The sequence below is a fragment of the Apostichopus japonicus genome, chromosome 17, assembly GCF_037975245.1.
Source record: "Apostichopus japonicus isolate 1M-3 chromosome 17, ASM3797524v1, whole genome shotgun sequence".
Taxonomy (NCBI): Eukaryota; Metazoa; Echinodermata; class Holothuroidea; order Aspidochirotida; family Stichopodidae; genus Apostichopus; species Apostichopus japonicus.
This window is the reverse complement of record NC_092577.1, coordinates 4,882,006-4,908,968: the sequence shown is the minus strand read 5'-3', so window position 1 is coordinate 4,908,968 and position 26,963 is coordinate 4,882,006. Positions and strand designations below refer to the sequence as shown.

General features: G+C 39.7%; 1 protein-coding gene across 3 annotated transcripts in view; it reads left to right on the top strand.

Moving 5' to 3' along the window:
- Nucleotides 1-25,665, top strand: part of LOC139984295 (nuclear receptor coactivator 7-like) — a 68,359-nt gene extending 42,694 nt beyond the window's left edge. For 2 of the 3 annotated variants that reach the window (XM_071998155.1, XM_071998157.1), the window contains 11 exons: nucleotides 180-290; nucleotides 1,370-1,654; nucleotides 2,505-2,686; nucleotides 4,794-5,878; nucleotides 6,121-6,153; nucleotides 12,803-13,010; nucleotides 14,110-14,269; nucleotides 15,514-15,633; nucleotides 18,451-18,603; nucleotides 19,978-20,162; nucleotides 21,245-25,665. In XM_071998155.1, coding sequence (XP_071854256.1) covers nucleotides 180-290; nucleotides 1,370-1,654; nucleotides 2,505-2,686; nucleotides 4,794-5,878; nucleotides 6,121-6,153; nucleotides 12,803-13,010; nucleotides 14,110-14,269; nucleotides 15,514-15,633; nucleotides 18,451-18,603; nucleotides 19,978-20,162; nucleotides 21,245-21,383 — 2,661 coding nt within the window. In that variant the 3' untranslated portion in view covers nucleotides 21,384-25,665. The remainder of the gene's footprint in view (nucleotides 1-179; nucleotides 291-1,369; nucleotides 1,655-2,504; nucleotides 2,687-4,793; nucleotides 5,879-6,120; nucleotides 6,154-12,802; nucleotides 13,011-14,109; nucleotides 14,270-15,513; nucleotides 15,634-18,450; nucleotides 18,604-19,977; nucleotides 20,163-21,244) is intronic. The other variant, XM_071998156.1, reaches the window with a different exon arrangement.
- Nucleotides 25,666-26,963: the final 1,298 nt, after the last annotated feature.

Sequence of the window (26,963 nt, the reverse complement as noted above, 5' to 3'; positions counted from 1 at the left end):
TGCTTTATTTTGGTCCATATAGGAAGACTAAATGTAAACATCCTGATGACATTTTCATTTTCTGTTCCTAATCTTTTTGTTTCAGAGTTTTTTTGTCAGGTGTTGATTCTGCATCCTGGTCTCCATCCTGTGAAACATCCAAATGATGTCATCATTATTATTCTTTTTCCGTATCACAGAAACTGTACGTTCCTGACCCGAATTCGACCGAGCCTGTCGTATTGAGCCCAACGAGCAAATCCTTCCCAAGTGAGACCCAGAATTCCTTCTCATCGGCAGCTTCAAGAGTAGTGAGTGAAAATCATTGGTTTACTTCATTTTTCTCTCTCTCCTTTACACATCCATCTGCTCTCAACATATAGAGAGACTTGAATCTACATAGCTTACAAAAAGTTTTAACGTTAAGGTATTCATTACCCGCCCTTCCCCTGTTCTGGTTAAATGCATTCATGCAGTACAGTAGTATCTCCCCTTGTTCAGGAGCATTGCACTGTGTACTATTAAAGGATAAGAAACTTACTGTCCTTTGATTGAACACTCACCCCTTCCCCCTCACCTCCATTCCCTTCTTCCCCATTTTCCACTGATTGAATATAAGTAGGCCTGGTACAGGAGAAAGTACAGTTATACTAACAGAGTAGAGAATAGGTTTAAGTAACATCACTTTCAATGTTTCCAAACCTTTTTGGTTATGTCAGGTAATGCCTCCATAGTTTACCTTCTCTACCTGAAACGAATGGCCTAGTGTTTCTTGTGTCATATGATTCATATCACTTTTTAAAATGAGCGCATTGCCCCTTCCTCCCTTTTCCCTCTTTCCTTATCTGCATCCCAGCCCCTTCTCTAATCTCTAAAGATAATTGTCATATAACATTAATATTAGAAAGATTGGTGGATAAAGTCAATCTTGGAAAATGTTATGCTATTTTAGTAATTTTCAGGTCATCACTGAGTTTAAATTCCCTCTGAGGTATTAAAAAACGTCTTATTGACTTATTCCTCCCAAAATGAATGAAATTTTTTTTTTCCTGGCAACGTGGGTTAAATGATACTTTAGCATGGCGCCCCCACCACCCACTATCGGAATGACCTGTGTACCCCCCTCTTCCTTCTACATTACCCGTTTTGAAGTAAAACGCCTGCCGTTGAGACAGTTTCTTTCATCTCCAGTGTTGGATGTGCATGCATGCTACCTGGCTTCCTCTTTAATATCAGCCTTGAACTGGAACAAGTTGACTGTGAGATTTTCAAGCACTGACCATCTTATCATTTTCAATTTGTTACGTTTCTGTCACATGAAAATGTACATCAGGTTCCTTACGCAATCTCACCGTGACTTTTTTTTTTTATATATATTCTGCTGTTTCAGGATATACCAGCCATAAGCGTGAGTCCCAAAGTTCCGGATGTACCCGTGGTGAAACCGGCCGACCGTCCTAAGAAGAACCGCCTCTTCATGAGGTCCAAGAGCAAAGATGATGAGACGGGCGGCACCAGAGAGCGCCGTCAGAAGTACCGCAAGAAGCACGTGAAGAAACAGAACAGCACCCCCATCCCCGGCAGGGTGATCCGTCAGAACACGCACGACTCCGACAATGACGAAAACAGCAAACAGTTTCTGAAGTTAGACGTGAAGTACATCACAGATGGAGAGGTGAGAACCACAACCCTGATGAGAGTGGGTGGGATCAGGGATGACAATAGCCCCGTGGGGTTGGGGGTCAAATTATCATGCCTGAGGAAAATGGGATGAATCTTGAAGGAAAAAAAATTCTTGTACCATTCAGGAGCTGAAATAACAGATAATATTTCTTCCGTTATTCTGGGAGTAGTATCATTTGTGACTAGCTTTGCTGGAAGCATTTTCAGTTGTTTAGAATGTTTATGAAAACTCAAACGTGGTTTTGACGTCTTTGTGAGAAATGACCCACTTGAAATTTTGTCATCAATATTGATTGTACTCCAGATTTTCTCTAGGTAGTGAAGAAACGTCTTTTGTCGGCATGAAATAATAATCAACATGTGCACTCTTAATATTTGTAACATCTGTTGTGGGTTAATTAGTGAGTTAATCAGTAATTCGTTGTGCCTTGCCTTTTAATTGGAGCCGTAAATAAATTAGGTCAGCTTAGATTTGCACAAAACCGTGACAAAGAGAGATTGTTATTGTGTCAAGCAACGTAATGGACAAAGGCTGGTCTAGATATGAGGCCAAACCAAGGTCACTTTGACTTTGCTGTAGTAACTGTTTAAAATGCAAACCATAGCTAAACCATGGTTTTGACAGCTAGTCGAGGCCCAAGCACAGCTTCCAACTAGCCTATATTTTGTCTCAATCGGGGGGAGGGGGGAGGGGGGTTTGTTCCTACCATTGCTAGGGAATGAGAGTGACCTCAACAGGAAGTGATGTCACATAGTGTCAGCTCATTACAGGCAGGCTGTGAAACAAAACAAGAAACCTTGAATTAAAGCTTTGATTTAACTTGTTCTTTTTATCTCGTCAGGGTGTGGTCAGCGGAACGATGCTTGTCACTCCCAACGCCATAATGTTTGATCCCAATGTGTCAGATCCTTTGGTCATCGACAGAGGGGTGGGTTCCTACGGGGTCATTACTCAGATGGACATCGTGGTGGGTGCGTCCATGTACCACGACATATCAGCCATGAGCCTAAAGGTGCAGGCTGGGTAAGGATCCCATTTCCATATTTTTTTATATGTTTTACATTTTTTTTATTATTGTCATCTTTAATGAGGGTAGTCCTCCTCAGTGCAGAAGCATTGCTTTCCAGAGGAGCCCTCAATACAAAATACATATACAATATTATGCAGTAGAAAAATGGTAAACATCCAAAAGCACAAAAAGGACGGCAAAAAGATAGACAAACAAATATCAGACATCTAAACAAAATATATAAGTTTTCATGTTGCTTTAAAAAATATTAACCTTTTGGCAAGAATTTCAAATTTGGGGGAAGACTGTTCCACGACCTGCCTCCAGAAAATTGAAAAGAACCCTTTACCATTCCCAGATCTAACAGGAGCAAGTAAAACATTATTAGAGCAGCTAGATCTAGTTCAGTAGAATAGTATTATCAGTAAGGTAATCTGGAGCCAGGCCGTGGACACATCTATACATTAGAATATTCCTGAAAAATAATGCACGTTGACGGACATTTAGCCACCTCAATTCATCAAAAATATCTGTAACATGCACATCCCAAAGCCTACACCCCAGGACTAATCTAGCTGCACGATTTCGAAGATACTTTGCTCCCTCACTTACCTGTCTTCACACAACAATTACACTCTTGCTGTACAAGTGCGCAGAGTGATTGGGTAATATGATAAACTTTGTCATCATTCTGTCACCCAAAGGTGTGTAGTCGAGTCGATGAGAAATTAAATTCAAAACATTTTGGTTCAACCCTTTAGAAGCAATATAGCTGACTTCTGTCTTGCTTATTTTGAACTGGTAACCATTGACCAAAGCCATAATTATGCTAGGCCGTGATGCATCTGCTATGAATGGGTTGCAGTGTTGATGTTTGGTTTGAAATGGAATCAAATTTCTTTGATGTAGTAAAAGCAGCTTTCCTTAGTTTGCGTATCTTTTGATCAGCCAGGTGGGACAATTTTCTAATGCTAATACCACTCTATACTGTCTTCCCATATCATGCTTCAAGGCACTCTTACTGGCAGTATGAACAGTTCCTAACCTTTTTCTGATTCTAATGCTAATACCACTCTATACTGTCCTCCCATACCATGCTTCAAGGCACTCTTACTGGCAGTATGAACAGTTCCTAACCTTTATCTGATTCTAATGCTAATACCACTCTATACTGTCCCCTCATACCATGCTTCAAGGCACTCTTACTGGTAGTATGAACAGTTCCTAACCTTTTTCTGATTCTAATTGCTAATACCACTCTATACTGTCCTCCCATACCATGCTTCAAGGCACTCTTACTGGCAGTATGAACAGTTCCTAACCTTTATCTGATTCTAATGCTAATACCACTCTATACTGTCCCCTCATACCATGCTTCAAGGCACTCTTACTGGCAGTATGAACAGTTCCTAACCTTTATCTGATTCTAATGCTAATACCACTCTACACTGTCCCCTCATACCATGCTTCAAGGCACTCTTACTGGCAGTATGAACAGTTCCTAACCTTTATCTGATTCTAATGCTAATACCACTCTATACTGTCCTCCCATATCATGCTTCAAGGCACTCTTACTGGCAGTATGAACAGTTCCTAACCTTCATCTGATTCTAATGCTAATACCACTCTATACTGTCCCCTCATACCATGCTTCAAGGCACTCTTACTGGCAGTATGAACAGTTCCTAACCTTCATCTGATTCTAATGCTAATACCACTCTATACTGTCCCCTCATACCATGCTTCAAGGCACTCTTACTGGCAGTGTGAACAGTTCCTAACCTTTATCTGATTCTAATGCTAATACCACTCTAAAACTTTCCAAAAAGTACAAATTTGCTTATCAACATATGGTTAATACCGACATGAAAGTGTCATTGTGAGAATTGTTTACATTTTTGAGAATCAAACCGATCCATTAATTGCTCTCCGAGCGATGACCATTTGATGATAAAACCTACAAGAGTGTCTTAGTTCGGTGGTAATTGTGGGTACCTTTCTCTCCTTGGACCATATGGGTGGATATACTCTACCAGTATTTGCTCTCTCGTAAAATATAAAAACTCTGTGATATCCATATATTCATAGTAATAATCTTTTGTTCTTATTTTGCCCTCTCAGATCATCTTCATCTTCAACTTGTCCAGTGTACATTCCAGGAGAACAAAAGAACGGCTTGCCAGAGGAAAAACCCAAAGAAGGCGCTACGGCCTCATCCCCCACGAATGAGAACGGTGGAACGACCATGCAAGACGACGAAAACCATAATAAAGAATACGAGAAACAGGCAGCATCGTCCGAGAAGGAGGACTCCTCCCACAACGGTGAGAACAACTCAAAATATTCGCCGCAGAACACCTCCGTGGAGGAGGAAGGAGAGGCGGGAAGGCATTTACTGACCGACGGTGTAGGCTGCTGCGACGATGAAGGTAGCGAAAGGAATAAAGACAATCTATCAGAGAGACTCTCCGATAACGAGACGGAGGCGGGAGCGTCGCAACCTCCCGACTCCTCCGCCCCTTCGGAAAAATTCCCCAACGATGTTGAAATGCATGACGGGAGCGGTGATTCAAACGAAAATGTGCAATCGAAACCAGAAGAGAGCTCGAACGAAATGGATAACCGCGACGACGAAAGGATAGAAACCGAGGAGGAGGATGAGGAGGAGCATGAGGAAGGTGAGAGGGGGGCCAGCGATTCAGAAGAGCAACAGCAGGAAGGTTCGTCCGAGGATAAGGAGGAGGGTGGAAACCGAAAAACTGATGAAATGTCAAATCTTGCCAAAGTAGTAGCAGAGACCGACGAGGGCGTAACCCCCGAAAAGCAGGACTCTGAAATTCCAGAGAAGCAACTCGATCTGTCCAGGAAATCCCTCGCAGAGGAAACAGGGGAGAGCAACCAAGCCTTTGTGAACTTCTCCTCGGGGCTGTTCGTGACCGACAAGCGGAAATGTTCCATGGTCGCTGATATGTCCGAGTGCGTCGTGGACAACGGCACGACGGAGAAGGCACTGCAGGAGATCCAAGAGGACGCGAAAGAACTCCGCCGTCTCTCGGAGGAGGAAGTGATGAAGGAGAGGAGCTGGGTGGAGGAGAAATTAGCCTCAGAGAATCTCAGGAAAGACGGGTCATCCTCCTCGGACGAAACCAGAGAAAAGTCGTCCCTGGGAGGAGTGAAGTTAGTTTACACCACAGAAGACTTTGAAGGTGAGTAGTAGCAAACCATCTACCAACACCATCAATATTTCAGAGTGGTTTTTTTTTAAGAATGGGAAAGTTTGGAAACTTATGTAGATTTATTGTATTTGACTTGTTGGGGACAAAAGGGGGGGAGGTGGTAGGGTCTGGAGAGGACGTAGTGCATGTGGGGGGAGGGTGGAGGGGTGCAGAGTGGGTCATATGCAGCATGTTTCTGTAACAAGCATCGGTCTTTCTTTCCCCCTGTACAGCAAGCAGCGGAGCCAAGAAGCAGATCAAATCAGGTAGTTAATTATGGAATCTCTACTGGTAGCATGCGAAGGTCACAATTCAATTTGATATCTTAATGAATGCTAAGAAAGCTTAACCACAAATAGAATTTGATAGAAAGTCCGTATGAAAGACCGTCTGATCTCATTGTTGGGTGACCCCATCGGTTATTAGAAACAAAGCATTTCTGTTCCAAATTTTAGATAAAAGTAATAAATAAAAACTTCCATTAATCTGCCCCCTCCCCCCCCCGGCCCCCAATCACTATCCAAAAAAGCTTGATGAAAGAATAAATTGTTGCAAAGTGTAAATGGTTGACAAGGATCCATATTTTAAATGGAATGGGAGTTATTTGGGGATTTTCAGCTTGGAGACTTTACACTAATTAATAAATATAGCTGTTTGTTTTCCAAGGTAATGCCAATCACCTTCCATACAAAATAGGTGTCCTACAAAATTAAGAGTTGTCATTATATAGTGCCACATTAGATGTTAAAATTGTAACCGCTTTTGGCTGTGAAATAGTTAACATAGCTAAATATTGCTATATTTTAGTCACTAAAAATGCTTTCCTGGAGGTTCTGACGTATCAAATGTGTTCCTAGACATTGGGACATTTTAAAAAAACTGTTCACTTTATCAGGTGTGGGAAAGAATGCCAAATAGGGTGGGAGGTGCAAAATACAAGTTGCAGCCTAGGCATGAGGTGACCATTAATTGACTGTCTAGCTTACTGTGGAGGATTTGTAATTGTGGTTTGAAAATAATGAATAGTCCAAGATTAAATGAAAACGATATCGAATCAGGCTTGCATCAGACCTATCCTAATTTGCATAAATACAAATATTGTCAGTTACTAGTAATACCTAATTATCATTTCAGAGGATCCTTTTCTTAGGCAGGGGGGTAAGGAATGGGGGGTGGGATGTAGGCAGGTGTTGGGATGATTGGGGGATGGGAGGGGAACTAGGGGCAGTGACAATTACCCTGTAGCATTTATAATTTTTATATTAAAAACTTCACCAAAATTCAGTCCTGGTCTTTAGTGAGGAGAGTCTCTATGTATCTCAAATTTACTACAAAAACCAATTTGGGGGTGGGGAAGGGGGGGTTGGGGTTAGTGGGGAGGGAGGGAGGGAGGGAGAAAAAAACTGATTTAGATTTTAACAAGTTAAATCACTCACGTAAATTGTGAACTCACCCTTTTATTTTTCACTACCGTCGAAACCTGTATCCTGGTTTTATTGCATTTATTTTATCTTTGTGGAAGATAATCTCCATATTTCAACTTTAATACCAAACCATAATAATCATGAGGGGTGGGGTTGGGGGAAGGAGGGAGGGAGAGGTGGAACAATGGGGGGGGGAAGAAATTAATTGGACGTTAATGAATTAAATTTCTTGTTTTGTGAATACTTTTAATGCAACAGTAGAGATTTGGTTTGCTTTCCTCATCTCACTCACCATGTACCGTTTGTTGTGGAACCAAACCTCGCATGACATCATTTGTTATTTTTAGCAGCATTGTTTAGGTCATCAGACCCCCGACCATCAATTACCATACATTATTATTTATTTTTTTTTGTTTTTTTTTTGTTTTTTTGTTACCAATACCATAATTACTGAAGATAGACATGTATGCTCTCCGATAAATTTACCCGATGTTTTACCTTTCACGATTTAGCTTCTCCAGTATTTTTCTTTTGTTCGATATTTTTCTGGCACCAGAACATTTGGCTAATCGTGGACGCTATGTTGTTTGCCTACAAATTGTGACTTTTTTCATTTCTCTCCGACATTTGTCGTAGTATTTTTTGGCCTGATAAAAGTGTTGTATCCCTCCTTAACCAAATGATTGATAATTGTATTTGTTGCTTCTTTTGCCGTGACATTTGTGTGATCCATTCGCCCCTAGTTTTATGAGGGAATTCATTGAATAAAAGATGGATCCCTACCTCAATGAATGCTTCACCCTGTGTGCAAAACAAAAAATTTGCAATTTTAAAGTCGTACATATTTCACAAATTATTATTATAAAATGAAAAATTAAGTTTTGAAAGAGTAAAGAAGTTACTGTCATTCCATGAGCAAGGGAATTGTTGACATTGTCTCTCTCTAAACCCCTCCCCCCTTCCTCCTCCCCTCGTCTTGTACCCCCCCTACCCTTAAAGTAGCACATGTATAGAAATAGGACTAGTGAATGATACTTATCCAATAATCAAATAAAGAGACCATTATAAAGCTACTGTAGCCTGTTAAAGGTTTATCACTGTTGCCCCTAGATTATGCTAAAAAATGGCCTCTGAATTTTCAAACTTTCCGTAAGCATTATTACTGTCATTCTTCAAAGTGGATTTTCACCTGATCTGAGACATTCCTTTTTGTTTTCATTAACCCTTTAACCTTTAGAAATGATCTGTGAAAGCTTTTAGTGTTTTGTAAAATTGCTTTTTAAGTTTGAGGGCAATTATTGATGGCCGTAATGGATTGGCATGTTAGTACATTGTTAGTGTGTGTAGGTGTTATGTATAATTGCCGTGTGCCTTTGGATATTCAAATATGTCTCCACCATACTCCTCCTTCCCCCCTCCCATCCCCTCCCCTCCCCTCTCCTTCCCTTCCTCTCCTCCCTCCCCATAGTTTGCATTCTCTAATGGTTGGTGGGTAAAATTGTCTTGAATCTCGACTGATGTGAGAAACCATCACTTTACTAGAACCATTCAATTTAACAGTAATTTCTTAGTTGATCCAACACATTTCAATTACTGTTAAGTTGAATGGTTCTAGCTAAGGTCTTGAATGTCTTGAATCTCGACTGATGTAAGAGACCATCACTTTACTAGAGCCATTCAATTCAACAGTAATTTGTTAGTTGATACAACACATTTCAATGACTGTTAAGTTGCATGGTTCTAGTTAAAGTCGTGGTTTCTTTCACTTTGCTTCCGTCAGCCGAGATTCAAGCAATGACTCATTTAACAGAGCCACATTGTTAATAAAACCATGGTACATCAGTTACTCACACTTCAGATGATGGTGTTTCCGTAAAATACTAAATTATGCTACAATTTCCTATTACTAAATTATGCTAAAACATCCCATATATAAGGCATGAGCTTTTTCCGCGAATTCGCGGAATATCCATGGTTTCTTCTCTACCTCGGGGACAAAAACTATTATCCTAACACACTGTAGCATACGCAAACTGGAGCCTATACCGCATGTTTTGCAAAGTTCCGTGATTTCTTTCTTACCCCAGTCTCATCCCTGATATATATGGGATGTTTGACTGTCTAAAAATTCATCATTTTTGAACATTTTAGACTTTAGGGGAATATAACATTAAGACAATGTAAGTGGAATCTAGGTCATATTTTGCTCCCAATATTACCAGAAAGCAAAAAAAGAAGGAAAGAAAGGTAGAAAGGAAATTGTAATATGATTTAAATACAAAGTGTAAACAATGAACTGTATGTTGGCACGTTGTTTAGTTGCTCATGGAAGCATGCGTTCATTTGTTATCATCTTCATCAATACTGAGTGGTGGCTTGCACATAGGGAGGAGGTGGAGGGGTTGGGTGCTGTGGCCGAGTGGATAAAGGCGGTGGCATTTGAAGCAATGACGCTTAGCAATCGGTAGGTTCTGGGTTCGATACCTAGCTGGGTCATATTAAGGTGGGTTTATCCATCCAAGAGCAATTTACCGTTTTCCCATCTGAAATGATTTTCTAAATTGAAAAGATTCCAAGTTGGGGAGTTAAAATATTGAATTGGAAGCCACCCCAACGTGTAAGTTGTAATCCATAAGCCTTTGTGGGTTTCTCCCACATTTGTGGTCACTTAAGCGTCGTAAAAATAACTGCTGATCATTACTATTATCATATATTTATAGTCCAAATAAGCTTCTGATTGCACCATTTGAAGCTCGTACCCAGATCAGTTGGGCATGACATTTATAATTTGTCCCCCCCCCCTCCATCCTCCCCATTCACATTTTAGTATCATCTGCATGCTGCTGAGCGTAGAAATTAGTGGTTTGGTGTCTTGGAATATAATTTGAAACCATAATCATGGGCTTTTTTGAGGTTTACTACATGATATATATACTGCGAGCTTGCAACATGTTTGATTGTTTTAGCACATCTTGGCATGCCTTCTCTGGTCGGTGTATTTATCCCTGGAAAATTTAGCAAAAAGAATTGTAGTTTCAATGATCAATGTTTAAACAGATGAAGACAGAGATTAGACACACATTTTTGATTGGTCAAAGAAATTACTTTGGATACCATATATATACCCAGTTATGTATATATCCAATCTTTATAGCAGAAGTGTCATTCCGTAAGTGTAGAAGTTTTGCTGTTTTACCTGAATTGTTAACACTCACCTTCCGTGTTCAAACGTTTAATTTCATTAACTGTGCAGCCTTATCATTCCAATGTGGAGGACTGTTGTTCCTACAATGCCTCCATGACGGCACCAATCGTATTGTAAAGGATACACACATGTTTGTATTACATTCAGACCGAGGACCCCATTGTATTTTCCATTGTTCAAATCCACGTACCCTAACCTTAACAATACCCCATGCAATAGAATTCTTCGTGGTGATTCTTTAGAAATCACAAGCGAGGACCTGGAATTCTTTTGTTCAAGTCCTCGGTCAGAATACAAAACAAACGCACACACACGCACACACACACATAGAAATGTGATGACGCAGAAGCACACATACAGTAGCTAGTTCCCCATGGCACAGTCTCGTACCTGGGAGTAATAAATACTCACCCGGTTTGATATTCCTGAAGAGAAGCTGATTTCAAATCAATTTTTTTGTAAGGCTGACGGTATTTCATCTTTGGTCTCTGTTTCTCATGGAGAGCAAAAGAGATGAGAGAAAGAGAAAGCCAGAGAGAGTTTGGTGAGATCGATGAGACCGAAAGAGAATGAGGATCCAGATCAGATGATTAATTGGTTGGAAAAAAGACCTCTGCAATTAAATAAATTAAACGCTGCGTGTTATGTACAGACTTTAATTGTTTCAGTTTTGGAGGCCAATCCTCTCTCTCTGTGTCTCTGTAATAGTGTGTGCCGTGGTTTGTTGTATATTTTCGCAATCGGGTCGAAGTTACAACTCTGAAGTATTTTAACAACAGAGAGAGAGAGAGAGATTGAAGGGCGATGTATATCTTATTTATAAATATCATGTACAGTTTACTACTGGTGTAGTGCATTGGACTGTGCTGTACAGTAGGTACTGTAGCAAGCTTGCGTGCAGGTTGATAGATTCAGGAACGCTGGAGGGCAAGGTAAGTAGTTGAACGATAGGTAGTCGCAGTGATGCCTAAATAGTTGGTCAGCAAATTTCAATAATTTTTGCAGTATGTAAATTTGAATTTTTACATGAATTCGCAAAAAAAATGCGTATGTATGTATGTATCCTAGTATTTGATCAACTTGAGACTCTCTTTATCTATGAGTTCACTAAACGAGCAGTAATTAACAAGTATTTCATTAAGTAGTATGTAAATGCTCATCTGATTCAGTTTTGAATTTGGTCTTGGCCCAGACACTTTGATGTCACTGTATCCACATGGTATTGTCTTCTTTAGAAGTTATTTATATATATTCGATACAGGTGAAAACGCCTACAGTGGAATTACGACCTTTCTTACCGGTTTCGAACCTTTGGACATACAATCAGCATCCATAGTCTAGTGGTTAGGGTGTCCGCATATAAAGCGGGAGGCCCTGGTTCGAATCCCGGTGGAGGCTGGAAGTTTTTTCACTGTTCTGGATTTTCCAACTCACTACGATTTTAATTGTATATATTTGTATATCTTAATTCTGGGGGTTTCCTCATAAAGTTGGCATAAAATATTGACTTGTATTATGATTGTATGCAAATATTCCACAAGTAAGGAGGATTCTAGTCATGCAGGCTAATTAGAAAGATTCTGTACAACATTAGAATACTACATTAGCATTTCTTCTAAAAAGAATATAAGACTACTTTTCTCCCATTTTTAATCCACAAGTAACCATTGCAAAGATCTTGATGAAAACATATATATGAGAGCTTTTCTCATATATAATTTATGAGAATAAAGTACAAATTAGCCTTAAAACAGCTCCCACAGCAAGTTCCGGCTTTTTCCAACAGGAGATATCGCACAGTGTTCTGATTTCAGCTTTTGAGTGGTTCGTCTTGCGATCGGTTAATATCAATTATGTCTTCAAACATAGATCACCCAGTGGACGGCTGAACTTTGTAGTGAATTACTGCTACAGTCTGGTGGTGTCAGGCTTAAGATGAGAGCTCCTGAAAACAATCTTGTAATATCTATTCCAGGAAACTTAGGTGTAAAACTAAGAGGGCCTGATGTTTCGATCCCAGTGCTCATGATCTTCTTCAGAGGCTGAATGACAAGTAACAGTAACAGAAGGGAGAAATACACACACAGAATACCGACAGGTTAATGAGCATGGTGAACACAAAAGAGAAAGATGTAAGAAGATTATTAGACAAGGGATGGAGAGAAGAAGGCAAACTTATAGCAGAAGTATTCTTACATTTCTTCCCCCCCCCCCCTTTATTTTCTTTTCATGTTACAATACATTGATCTTTACGGTTAATCTCTCTCACTCTCTCTTTGCGTGAAGAGTTTCGACCGAGGCCGGCGCAACGATACGAAGATCCGCCTCTCTACCTTTGCCTGAAAGTTTACCGTCCGATGCAGAAGACTTTCGTGAGGCCGCAGCCTGGCGAAGAGGGAGAGGAGGAAGAGGAGAACAACGGCTCAACTAAAACATTAAAAACTCAGAAATCAGAAAAGCTTCCAGAATATTGGTTTGCCATTCCGCGAGATAAGTGAGTGTTCCCATAAATATGTTATGCTTCATTTTGTCTTGGTATGTTATGTTACTTTAAGGTGTGTTATGTTATGCTACATTTTCTCTTAGTATGTTATGTTACGTTATAAAGGTGTGTTAGGTTACAATACATTTTGTCTTGGTATGTTATGTTACCTTATATAAAGGTGTGTTAGGTTACAATACATTTTGTCTTGGTATGTTATGTTCTATTAAGGTGTGTTATGTTAGGTTACAATACTTTTTGTCTTGGTATGTTATGTTACTTTAAGGTGTGTTATGTAAATGCTACATTTTTGTCTTGGTGTGTTATCTTATATTAAGGTATGTTATGTTATGTTACATTTTGTCTTGGTTTGTTATGTTACCTTACATTAAGGTGTGTTATGTTAGGTTACATTTTGTCCTTGGTTTGTTATGTTACCTTACATTAAGGTGTGTTATGTTAGGTTACATTTTGTCTTGGTTTGTTATGTTACCTTACATTAAGGTGTGTTATGTTATGCTACATTTGTCTTGGTTTGTTATGTTACCTTATAGTAAGCTATGTTATGTTATGCTACATTTGTCTTGGTATGTTATGTTATGTTACCTTATATTAAGGTGTGTTATGTTATGTTACGTTTTGTTAATGTTACGTTATACTCTATTAAGGTGTGTTATGTATGTCATGTCATGGCATGGCATGTTGAATATATTCACTTCAGTCTGAAATTTTCATCGCTCAGATGTTTGTCATGGTTGTAATCAAACACGTACTGAAAGCTCTTCAGGTAGCTTCAAAATACTTTGCATTTGTCTCTTTCATTTGTTGAAGTGAAAGTTGATTAGTCATGCCAATGAATGGTATTATGAAGGGCAATATGAATCAGCAATTAGTCACAAATTTATTAACAAAACAAAACACAACACGACTTTTGCTTTCATGTGGCTTGGGTAAATAAATTTGATGAAATCATATCCCCAGATTTATCCCATTAGAGTGTATCGTTACAATCAGAAATGTGTAATTTAATGCAAACAAAATATAAACAAGACTTCAGGTGTTTGTTAGATTTTAAGACAAAACCTTTGATTTTTTTATTTCCTTATCTCAGGGCCGACAACCTGTACAACTTTTTCCTACAATGGTCGCCCGAAAAGTACGGCAAAGAGGTCAGCCCGGATGACCTGGGCTTCGTACCAGTAGAGCAGACCGAACCACTCGTGGAGGTCGTAGAAGATTTCTTTAACGAACCAATTTCAAAGGACTGGGAGGTAATTAATCTAAATCTTTACTGAAGTAACTTTAGAAACAGGATGGTGGTCATAATGGGGGGTGGGGTGAGATGAGGGATGAAGAGGACGACTGTAGGCCTTGTTTTGAAACAGACTAGTGCTCCTCTCCCCCCACTCCCTCCCCCCCCCAAAAAAAGACATGGTAGAAGTGGGTAGTAAAATATTATTATGTTTTATATTTCATGTAGTGCCGTTAGGCTCTCAGAAATTTGATACCCCATTGTTTGATTGGATTTGCTGGGTCTATTTTCTTTGATATCATAACCACATAAAAATGAATATGCTAGTATTGTGGTTGATGATGGTATTCTGGAGCTAAATGTCGTGAGCAGAATGAAAGAGCAGTATGTTATACAGCCTTTCTCGAATATTCACAGAAATTTTGCAGTCGTTCAGCTTCACGTTGTGAAAAGAGCACATTCGAAGATGCCAGATATAGTTGCCAAAATATTCTTAGAAAAGATGGGAAAAATTGTCTAATATAGTGTTCAGTTCTTTGTTTCATGTTTTAGTGGAAATGTTTTTGGTAAAATAGTGGAGAAAAAGTCTGTGAGAATTTACTCCTTGGAAGACTCAAAATTGGAAAGGGTGTAAAAGCTGTGAATATTTTCAAGTCCTAAATGTAATATCATTAAAGACGTTGAAGACTCGTCCCAAAACGCGTGCCGCGCTCTGAAAAAGTTAACTTTCGGTTGCTTGCAAGTGAAGTTTTCTGCTTGTCGCTACAAAATGCAGATAGTAATGAAACGTGATACCTTGTTATCTTTTATCTAGACCTGAGGTGTCCACGCTGATATGTACACTGTGTTGTGGGTATTGACCGTAGCTGTATGTATTGACTGTACACTGGTGTCTAATTACCGACGGTAGCAAGCTGTGTGTGTATTTTCTTGGATCGATGGTGGTGTCTAACACTTCTGTTACACCTCATTCGAAACTAGGTCAGATTACCGGCATGACACGTTTCTTTGTGCGCGAGTCTTCACACCCTTTAAGTAGCAAAAAAAAAACTTGAAAGAAGGATATTGTTTTAAAAAACAAAGGCTAATGGTTGCACGTAAATCTTATTCTTGAGGTCCACGAGTGGGAATTTCATTCTGGGAGAGAATATCTCTGCTTCTGCAAAAATCCTTTACCTTTGGAAAAATTTACCCCGAGAACTGTCGTTGAATAGTGAGCTTGTTAATTAATTGGGATTTTTTTTAATATTTTTTTTATTGCAGATTGTGTCGAAAGAGGAGGCCAATAGACGGCGCATGACACTCCTGGAGTGCGAGATGGACCTCCCTCTACCCCAGCTGCTCGGGGAAAGTCGGTTGTTAGACGCTACGCACATCAGCAAGGTATAACCTCATCCTGGGGGGTGCGGTGAAGCTTGTTGGGGGTTTGCAGTGTATAGATGTGCATCAAAAAAAGATGTACTTTCAGTTATTCCAAAACAACATTTCGTAAGTAAATGAAACAACAACAAACTGAAATATGGAATTCAAATCCAATCTGAAAAGCAACAATAATTTTTTTTTTTTTTTTTGGGGGGGGGTTCTGTTACGGCTGTACCCACTAACCATTTTGAAATACACAGCTGTTTCAAAGTTATAGTGTTTGACATTCCCATGTTTCCATACAGACTCTGCCTGCCTCATAGGTAAACTGACAGAGATACAAAAAGGGACAATTTTTTTTTACTCAGACAGACAGATAAGTTAACTGGTAAATGTTTATTGAGCATACCCAAAATGACATGGGAGTTCACCATCTACAACTTCCCAATTACCTACATCACAAGTCTAGAAGCTATCTGCACCAAATACCTGAAGCAGTGGGCAAGAATAAGCAGATGTACCACCACCAGCGCTCTGTATAGGAGCAGGAAACACTATGGTCTGCAACTGAAAAAGCTCACCACTTCAGTCAAATGTATGCAAGTAACCAAGTACCATCTAAACAAGCACTCTAGAGACGGAAGTACCCAGACACTCTACAGGAAATGCATGGAAAGTAAGAAAAGCAAAGCCAGGTGGAATGGTATGAAAGAATTAGAACAGAAAGAATGCCACCTAATCCTGAATGAGATGGCTAGGGGCCAGACCAACAGAGCAGGTCTCGGTTACAAAAGAAACCAGAAGCTGATCAGAGACATGAGTCACCAAGAACACAGGAAATGCCTCACCGGGCTAGTGAAAGATGTAGACGAGGAGGATATGTTGGTCTACCTTTACGGATGTGCAAAACAAGGACAGTGGTTGAAGTGGGAGTCTGCCATGCAGGTCGATACCTCCTGGAAGAAACTTCTGTATATCTGGACACCAGAATTGCTGTCCTTCCACATCAATGCAATTCATGATCAACTTCCTTCTCCTACCAATCTGAAGCTGTGGGGCAAGACCAACCTAGGACTCTGCCAACTATGTCATCATCGTCATTGCACACTGTTCCACATCCTAAATGGTTGCAGCTACTCACTACAAAGTGGAAGGTATAACTGGCGCCATGACCAAACACTGAGGGCAATTGCATCAGGTCTGGCACTGTACATCGTAGAGGCAAACCAGAAGAAATTCAATACATCCGAGACTCTGGACTTCATCTCTACAATAGCCTTTCGTTCAGCTGATGGCACAACGTACCGAAATCCAGTCCTGCCACTTCCAAAGACAGAGCCAACCAACATCCTGAAGAAGGCCAGTGACTGGATATTCTTGATGGATGAGGAACACAAGCAAATAGTGTTCCCTCCAGAAATTACTGAGACCGCTAAGAGACCAGATATCACCATCTTCTCTAAGAAAACAAAGAATGTTATCATCATAGAGCTTACAGTTCCTATGGAGGAGAATCTGGCAAATGCATATGCTAGAAAGAAGTGTAAATACCAAGACCTAGTGGCTGACTGCGAGAGCAGAGGATGGTCTACATACTACTTTTCGATAGAAGTAGGAAGCAGAGGCTTTTGCAACACATCAGTCAACAAATGTCTTGCATCCTTGGGCATCCCTAAAGGAAAGAAGAAGGCTATAACCGATACAGCAGCCAATATCACACTCAGAGCGAGCTACATCATCTGCCTATGCAGAAACTCAAAGGCATTCACACAGATGGAGCTACAAACAACACCAGCAATTTGCTCTGAGGGAAGTGGGATGGTTGAGCGCTCATAAAACCAGGTTTAACCCACCAAAGTCTGGTCTCAAGTCCAGAGACCTCAGAGCAAACTAATCTAGACAGAGATATTCTGCATAAGGTGAATTTTTCCCTACTAAGCCACCTTCACAGAGTGATGTACCAGGAGTGCTTATCTTCAAACGGATAAAACTAGGCTCCGAAGGTGACAGCGCTGGTGTTCTACCAATGAACTATTCCTTCCATTACAATATCAGACAATATGAAGGGGGTGGGGGGTGGATTGGACAAAGGATGTAGAGAATAATGGTGGAAGATGGCAGGACTGCAAGAGATCTAGGGAGCAGAAAAAAATGGAGGAATTGTTAGTGGAGTTAAAGGAGTGAAGAGAGGAAAGAATCAAATAGTAGAAGTGAAAGGGGGATGGTAGTGAGAGGAGAGTTTGGGAGAAAATGATGGTGAGTTAATAGCCAACAGTATGAATACAACAGCATGAGTATGAGTACAATGGTATGAGTACAACAGTGTGAGAACAAGTACAACAGCATGAGTATGAGTACAATAGCGTGAGTATGAGTACAATGGTGTGAGAACGAGTACGACAGCATGAGTATGAAGGTATGAGTATGAGTACAATGGCATGAGTTATGAGTACAATGGCATGAGTATGAGTACAACAGCATGAGAATGAGTACAACAGCCTGAGTACAATGGCATGAGTATGAGTACAACAGCATGAGTATGAGTACCACAGCATGAGTATGAGTACAGCAGCATGAGTATGAGTACCACAGCATGAGTATGAGTACCACGGCATGAGTATGAGTACAACAGCATGAGTACGAGTACAACGGCATGAGTATGAGTACCACAGCATGAGTATGAGTACCACGGCATGAGTACGAGTACAACGGCATGAGTATGAGTACAACAGTATGAGTACAACAGCATGAGTATGAGTACCACAGCATGAGTATGAATACAACGGCATGAATACAAGTACAAATTCCCATTGTCATTCTTCTTCTTCTTCTTTCCAGTTGAGGAAGGAGTTGCCGCCAAGGACTGAAGGTTACAACTGGGCTATGATCTACAACACTGCCAGTGATGGGTTCAGCCTACAGAGCCTATACCGTACTATGCAAGACTGGGAATGCCCTGTCCTCCTACTGCTTGAAGATTCAAGCAATAACGTAAGTACGAAACAGAATGCCATTTATGTCACTCGATCAGTTAATGTTTGCACGATATCGAGAGAGAATAATCTTCTAAGCTTCCCTGGGAAGCCACAAGCATGGTTTCATTCAGCTTGAAGGATTAAAATAAGATATGAATACACCCCTTTGATTCTATTAAGAAAGGATATCTTCCTTGCTCTCCTTGAAAGCTACACTCCTGCTTTCAAGTAGCTTGAAGGATTACACTAACATTTAATTACACACCTTTGACTGTATCAAGAAAATATATTCTCAGCTCTCCTTGACAGGGACATCAATGGTTTCATTCAGCTTGAAGGATTACAATAAGATTTAAATACACCTCTTTGATTCTACCAAGAAAGAATTATCTTCTAAGCTCTCTTTGAAGGACTACATTAAGATATAAATAAATACCTTTGGCTGTATCAAGGAAAAATATCTTCAAGCTCTCCTTGAAGCAACACTCGTGGTTTCATCCAGTTTCAAGAATCATGCTAGAGAGCATATCAAATATTGAAAGTAACAAACAAGAATATATCCTAGGCACCATTAACGTTTCAAGCTTTCAGCTCATTCACGCTTCCAGCTCAGTCAAACTTTCAGCTCATTCAAGCTTCCAGCTCATTCAAGCTTCAAGAATCACAGTAACAGATTTACACATTATTAACAGTATCAGCCATGTAAAGATTCTTACTTAGTATTGTTGTTAATACCTCAAAAGTGAAACGTTCAAATAAAAAGAAATCATTGCCTTTTTAACTCTGTTGTTCTTGCGAGAAATGATATGGAAGAGTTTATATCAGGTCTAAATAATATATAATCAGATATAATTTGAGTCTTCAATTTTTCTCACCAATAAAACTTTTTGAGATCCTACTTTTAAAATACAAGTGGTTTAGGTTGTGTGTTTTTAAGTCGCACAAAAGATGACAGCGAAACTGTGGAATCGTCCTTGAATATTTGAATCAAACTCAAAAAACCTGAATATCGCTTGAAGCCTCCATCTGTAATTTATGTTTGCTTATTGTCAGAATAGCTGCTCATATTTTCTAGCAATATGCAGGGAATGTTAAATCAGCAACTTTGACAGTCTAGCAATTTCATTTGTCCTTAAATATTGTTGTCATGAAAATGTTCAAAGACGATTACACATTTGTCTAGCAATCTGACCAGTGTGTGTCCAGTGTCTGTCCCGTGTCTGTCCCGTGTCTGTCCCGTGTCTGTCGTGCTCTGCTGCACTGTTAAAATTTCCAGTTAAAATTTATTACCTGATACTTAAACATTGCCATACTTCAATTTACTTCCTCTGAGCATTGACCTTTGACCTGGACTTCCTCTTCACCTTACTCCTTTCTCTTCCTGATCCAGTTATTTGGTGCATTAGTGTCGTGTCCCCTGAAGGAGAGTGAGGCATACTATGGTACCGGCGAGAGTTTCCTCTTTCAGTTTGAGCCGGGAGAGGACGTGACCGATCTCGTCTGTTATCGGTGGACGGGAGAGAACATGTACTTTATCAAAGGAGACAAGGATAGCATCAGTATCGGAGGAGGAGAGTAAGTAACCCCCATCCACCTCCCTACCTCCCCCCCTCTATCTTCACCCTGTTGGTAGTGTTGTGGTGAAGGCAGTGGACTGATGATCTAAAGATTGACCAGGGTTTAGGGTTGTAAAGTGGTGTGTGGGGGGGGGGGTGGTCTTGGCGTCAAACAAGACTGTAAACCTTTCAACTTTAACAAGCTTCAAATTGAGTCTAGATCCGCCGTTTAAAGAAATCATTAAAGCCCATTTCAGTGAAAGTTCAGATAATATCTGAATTAAACCTCCCATGGGAAGTGTTTGATTGTTTTTTTGGCATGGTGGATATCTTTAATAATGTGGAACAAATTAAACAGTTGGCAAATTTTATGTGCCGTAACAATTCCCGTGGGAAGTTAGGACTGGGAAAGCTGGTAAATAGTTTGCCAATATTGACAGATACAGACCGGTAGGCTTTATCGGGATTTGTTTAATCATAAATTACCCAATTTATTGCTGTACATCTTTAACAATTCGTTCGGTGGTTCCATCGAATCTGAATTTTTCGCCTGGCCATGCCATGTCAAGTTATTCCCCTTTTAGATCTCTGCTTGATCAATGTCTACCGTCCTTTATCACGAATAATTTGCGGTAGTTTTAGTATAATCCGTACCAGAATATTAGCTATTATACAACACCTAATTGTATTGTGGTCATTTGATTGGTCAATTGCTCGTTGATTGCATGCAAAATCCACTCTATGAAATAGAACCATGGGTTATACTTTTTTTGGTAGCACTTTTTTCAATGGTTAGAGAGCAGAGAAACCTGTCTGTTCAAAACAATCTGTTGCATGAGTGCATTTTACCCATCTTAATATAATATGTTGTATAAAACAAATAATGAATGGTTTCCATTCGTGCAATAGTGCAAATATTTCATTTGTTGAAAGTTGTAATTTGTTCCATTCAACTCGGCTGCGCCTCGTTGAATGGAACATTCCATCTTTCAACTCATGAAATATTTGCACTATTGCACTCATAACCATTCATTATTTGTATACCGTACACAAAGAGCTGATTTAAATACCGCCCTCATGTTGATCATCCATCTCTTTCAGGGGTACCATTGGTCTGTGGTTGGACGGGGACCTCTACCACGGGCGTTGCAGGAAATGCAAGACGTTTGACAACACCATACTCTCAGGGACCGAGGACTTTGTCATCAAGAATTTAGAAGTCTGGGGTTTTGTCATGTGACCGGGTCATCGCTGATCTGTAAAGAAGTCCGTCGGCCGATCTTTAAGGGCATTTCTAAGCGTTGATATACTTGCCCCCTTGGAGCAAATGTTGTGTTACCCTTTGTATTTAGTTTCTTGCATCTGATAAAAACAGAAAACAACGGCCAAGCAGTGGTTTTAAAATAAGAACCATTTTGAGTTGGTTTATAGTCACCGAGCAGATTTGTGTTGCCTAGGTGATGAATTTTGTTGCTTGTGACTGCAGGAGGTATAAAGAAGTTGCTTTTTTTTATTGATTTTTTTAAATATTTTTAAAACACAATGGGAGTCTCTAACCCTTAACTTGTATGAAGGTTGAAAGGCTCCACCACATTCATGTGAAGTAAGAACACTAAACCCATTCATGGATTGGGGTAACACTTGGTAAAGTAAATGTGTGGGTTTTGTAAAAATTAGATGATGTTCACTTTGCTTGTTCTGTTCAATTTTGGAATCTTCCAGAAAACTTTGATTAACTTTCACACATGAAGAATACCACCAACTCCAAGCTGAGCCCCACACCCCACCCCATGGGCTCAGCCCCACACCCCAACCCAAGGGCTCGGCCCCACACCCCACCCCATGGGCTCAGCCCCACACCCAACCCATGGGCAAACTAGGGCTTAAACTTTAGCTCAGGAGCCTGGAAACGAGCGATGCGTTTGACCCCTCAGATGATAGTAAGACCAAAATGATTGTCGGCCCTTTTGGCACCTCAGCCTGTCTGTGCCAATGCGAATTTCAGACTCTGCAGTACCCTGGTTTAAAGTCAGTAAACCGGTGGGCCAATACACCCCTGTTCCACCCCCCATCCTTACTCCCTCTTCTCATGAATTTCTCTGTATATGCCACCATTCATAACAAATATTATTCTTCATCATCATATCATACATCACATCATAATTCATGACATGTCATAACTCACAAAAAACATGTTATCTCAATAATTGATTTGTATAGGATGGGGGGGGGGAGAGGAGATAAAAATGAATATTTCACTACTATTAAATCATTTGAGTTCAGGGAGTTTTTCTCTGCACTTCTCACCCACTGCGTGTCGAAGATTTCCACAGATATTATTACCTTGTCAGTTGTCATTAAAAACAATACAAAAGGGATTTATTTTTGCCAAAAAAATAACTTAATATGTTGGGAGCTGAAGATAATTATATCATATATATATATATATATATATATTTGGTAATGTAGAGCCAGCACGTCGTCTGCAGTCAAATGTTGTACAGTTACTTATCTGGAAGCCATTGTCACTCACATCAAGTCATATAATGTCATTACTCTATGTGGTTATAACTATTTGATTATTCAAACAATGAAAAATTAAATTAAAAAAAACACTATATTACACAGTGAATAACGAAGGTTTGGGAATCGGTCGCATTTTGAAATACAATTTTTGCGCCAATCTCATGGCTGATGGACTTTCTTACACGGATAAAACTACCAAGACAGATTTGTATTTTTATTTTGGTTATGTCTGTATTCTTTTGCATGTCGTCCATTGTATGGCGTCGAAGGGAAGAGGTGGGTTTAGCAAGGGGGTGGGGTGGGAGGAATAAGAGGTTTGTGGTTGGTGTACAGATGAGATACATTTTTGTGGTATCATGATAAATGGACCTTCACACATGGATAAATACCGAAACAGTTTCTATTTGTCTGTCTGGCTGTCCGTCATTATGTTTAGTCTTCTTCCATTGTTAACCACCTGGGAGGGGAGTTACCCACATGTGAAAATGCTAGCCGTGAGTTTACCCATCCAGTCGCCATCTTGCAGATATTTTGTGGTATCCGTTTGCTGGAATACCAACGTAGGAGCGTTTCGATGATCGATACTGTCTCAGATACAGGCATGAGCGTTTTCCGCGAATTCGCGGAATATCCATGACTTCTTTTATACTTTGGGGACAAAAACTATTATCCTAACACACTGTAGCATATGCAAACTGGAGCCTATACCGCAATTTTTGCAAAATTCCGTGGTTTTTTTTTTCACCCCAGGCTCAACCCTGCATATAGTGACTCGATTTTGGGTCGCATGTACGTCTGTTGACAGTCCTTTTTTAAAGTCGTCCAATCCCTTTTGTTTGGGTCTTCTTTTGTTATGTATATTTTGTAGTTTGAAACAGAGACTTAAAACAAAAAAAGGCATCTTTCGGTGAAGTTCTAATTTTTACTACGAAACAGGGCAAGTTGTACTTAGTAAACTTCTGAACGGAATCAAGAAAAGCTGTTTGGAAATGTAAAAATGGAATATTTTGAAATAATTTAATGGTTTAAACTTAAAGTGAGTTGAGATATTTGACCAAAGTGTGAAATATGGATGCTTCTTGGCCTGCATCATGTTTAATATGTTTGCAGGGTTAAAAATGTCAAGTTAAATTGTAAATGTGATAACAGGTAACAACAGGTAATAACAGGTTTTATGACTTTGTTCATACTTTGAAAGTAAAGCAATGGCTTTTCTAAACTGAGTTAAAACATTTCACTAATATGTGCTTATTAATAAAGTTGAGTGTTTTGGACCAATCCTTTTTGGTGATAAAAGTTCCTGTGAAAATTGACACTTGATACTCGCGGCAGTAAATTCAACCTAATACAGCGATGTATCAAGTATAACTTAATTTTTAAAAGTGTTGGCAGTATTTGGTGAAGAGAATTACAAATGGGTATGATAACCAATTTCCTGGTTAGTTGGGTTAGTGTAAACGATCAGTTGCTGTTGCTGTACTTCTTTTGTTTTAACTTTCCGGTAACAACAAGTTTTATGTACTATGGTACTTTTAAAGTAATAAAGTAAAACAATGGGCTACTGAAATGAATTAAAGCAATTAACCTTCACTAATGTTTTTTTTTCTCCCCAATCGACTGATTTTTAGTGATAACAGTTTCCAGTGAAAATTTGATACTTGTTACAGTGAAATCAACACAATCCCGGCGATGTATCAAGTATTAACTTATTTTTCCATAAATTGGTACTTTTTTTGTTATAAGCATTTCCAAAACCCATTTCATATTTATCTGATGATTAATTTATCCCTGGTTGAAATCTACAGAAAGAATGGACATAAATTTTTGCAGGGGGTAGTGTAACACATCCAGATCATTCATGTTGCCGCCCTCAATATTGTATTCTTCGGTAATGTTCTTCTGGTGGTCTTTTGCCTGTTGAATAGGCATAGTCTTTTGAATATTCAGAACCCTTGAACTTGTAAGAGTTATGATACCCGTCTCACTATAGCTTTTATTTTTGTTTTCATCGCACACAGCTGAACTACCTTGATCTAGAAATTGAGGAATGTTTCCTGTTTTCTGGCATTTCTTTCTGTCTACTTTTGCATCCATAAGGTTGATTCCTTCTCTTTTTAACTGGTATTAGAGGATATTATTTAACATCGAAAATATTTGTTGTTGTTGTTTGTTAGCTCCTCTTTCTTGTTTGGCTCTGTTGGCCTGAATACTTAGCAACCTTTCTTTATTGGGAGGGGGCAGGGGGCATAACCTTAGAACAACAGGGGTCTAGGCTACAAAACGTGTTGTGAAGGTGCAAGCCAGCCAGGGCCAAATAGTTTACAACTCAAAAAAGTGTTACAATCTTTTTTCTGCATTTTAATTACTATGGCAGAGAAAAGGGAGCCAGATTTACTATATACGTGTTTTTTTCTTTGGTGGGGTCGGGCGTGGGGAGGCGGGATTGATAACTTGTTCGATTGTCAAGTGATACATCTAAAAAAAATGGGATGTGGGGGGAGGGGGAAGGGGTGGAAATCGGTGGAGTCTTTTAATGTGGAACAAACATACTGTGAGCCACTCTGTTCATATGATAAACTGATTTTGACACATTACCCAAAAAAATATCCTCACTTTCAGGCTTGGATAATTTTTGAAAGTTTAGATTATTTTATTTATTTTGTATTGAATATAGTGAGGAAGGTTATTAGCCCATGTCAGAGGATACGATTCTATTGAGATGGAATGGGAAGCACCATTGTTTTGTAGATTTGTTTTATTAATTAAACAAAACAAACTAAAAACGTTAGACCTATTGTAAATTTTAGATGTACCATACCCGTAGTGTGATGTGGTTAGGCTGTTAGCGTGGTTCTCATTTAGTTTGCCCATGCATTTTCATGGTCCAAAGACCCCACAATTCTTGTATGAAAAACTATAAATATATCTTTCCTTTTGTTTTGATTGAATATACTTAAATGCGAACAATAGATTTGATTGACAACACCAAACTAAAAGGAATGTGTCTGTTGTATTTTGTTCACTATGTTTCTTTGTTCGGGAGTATAATGTTTGTCTGTTTTATTCATTTTTGGGTAGGTCGGATTTTTATCAGTGTTTTTTTCTTTTCTTTTTTCCCCATAGAGATAATGTACCCCGCTGCCCAACACCCCCCCTGCCCAACACCCCCCCTGCCCAACACCCCCCCCCCCCCAACTTAATTGGTTCCCCATATTGAACTGCCATTTGCCCGACTCCTCGTATAGTCCAATATTCCAACCGAAAACTACCAACGATTGATAAGACGTACCATACACAGGGGCGTATCCAGGATTTTCTAACCTGGGGGGGGGGGTGGTGGCGAATTACTATCTAAGCGGAGCGCGCAGCGTACAAGAAAATTTCTGGTTTTGATACCCCAACAGATCACCGGAAATGGCACTTCTCGGACTTGAAAATGACCAGCCAGATGTACACTTTTGCCTGAGAACCAAGTATTTCCCAATAGTTTTTTTTTTTCATCCATAACCTTTTCGAAGATTTGTCACCAGTCACACATCATGTTCGACCTCATCGCATCTCCTGTGGGTCATTGCTTTTGTAGGTCATTCTACGTCGCGTCCCACAATACCCGTCAGCCCAACTTTTTAATGTTTTAAGCCCATTATTTGTTAAGAATTTTAAAATTCACATTTCTCATGAAATAAATTCACTTCAAATCATACCCATAATGTTGCTCAAATTTTCATCTATGGACAACCAATATAGAAAAAAACCTCCTTCAACCCCTAACAGACCGGTCAAAATTGCACGAGTAGAGGGAAGTATGTTTAAGAATGTTGGTCAGGGAATTTTCGAAAATATTGGTGCATGGGCGCTGATCAGTCTTGGATAATGGTGGGGGCGCGTTTCTGTTCTCTGATACTATCTAAGCGGAGCGCGACCACGGGTTCGCGCGTAGCGTAAAATATTTTTTTTTGGCAAATATACCTCACAGATCGCCGGAAATAACACTTGCCAGACCCAAACCTCCTTAAGTTTTAGATCTCATGGGTTAGAAATTTAGTTTGGGGAAATGCATGGGCGTCTGCGGAAAAAAATAAGGGGACAAATAATCCAAGTAGAGTTTTGTATACGATGGGTCTGGGGTCCTCTCCCAGAAAACAATTATAGACTGCCGCAAATGCGATTTCCGTCCTATATTTAACAACTGTGGATAAAATACAATAAAATGAGAGCTGGACGTAAAGCTCGCTCAAATTGGCAACACACAGTGTGAGTTGTTAAAGATTGTTTTGTTTGCACTCAGTCCGTT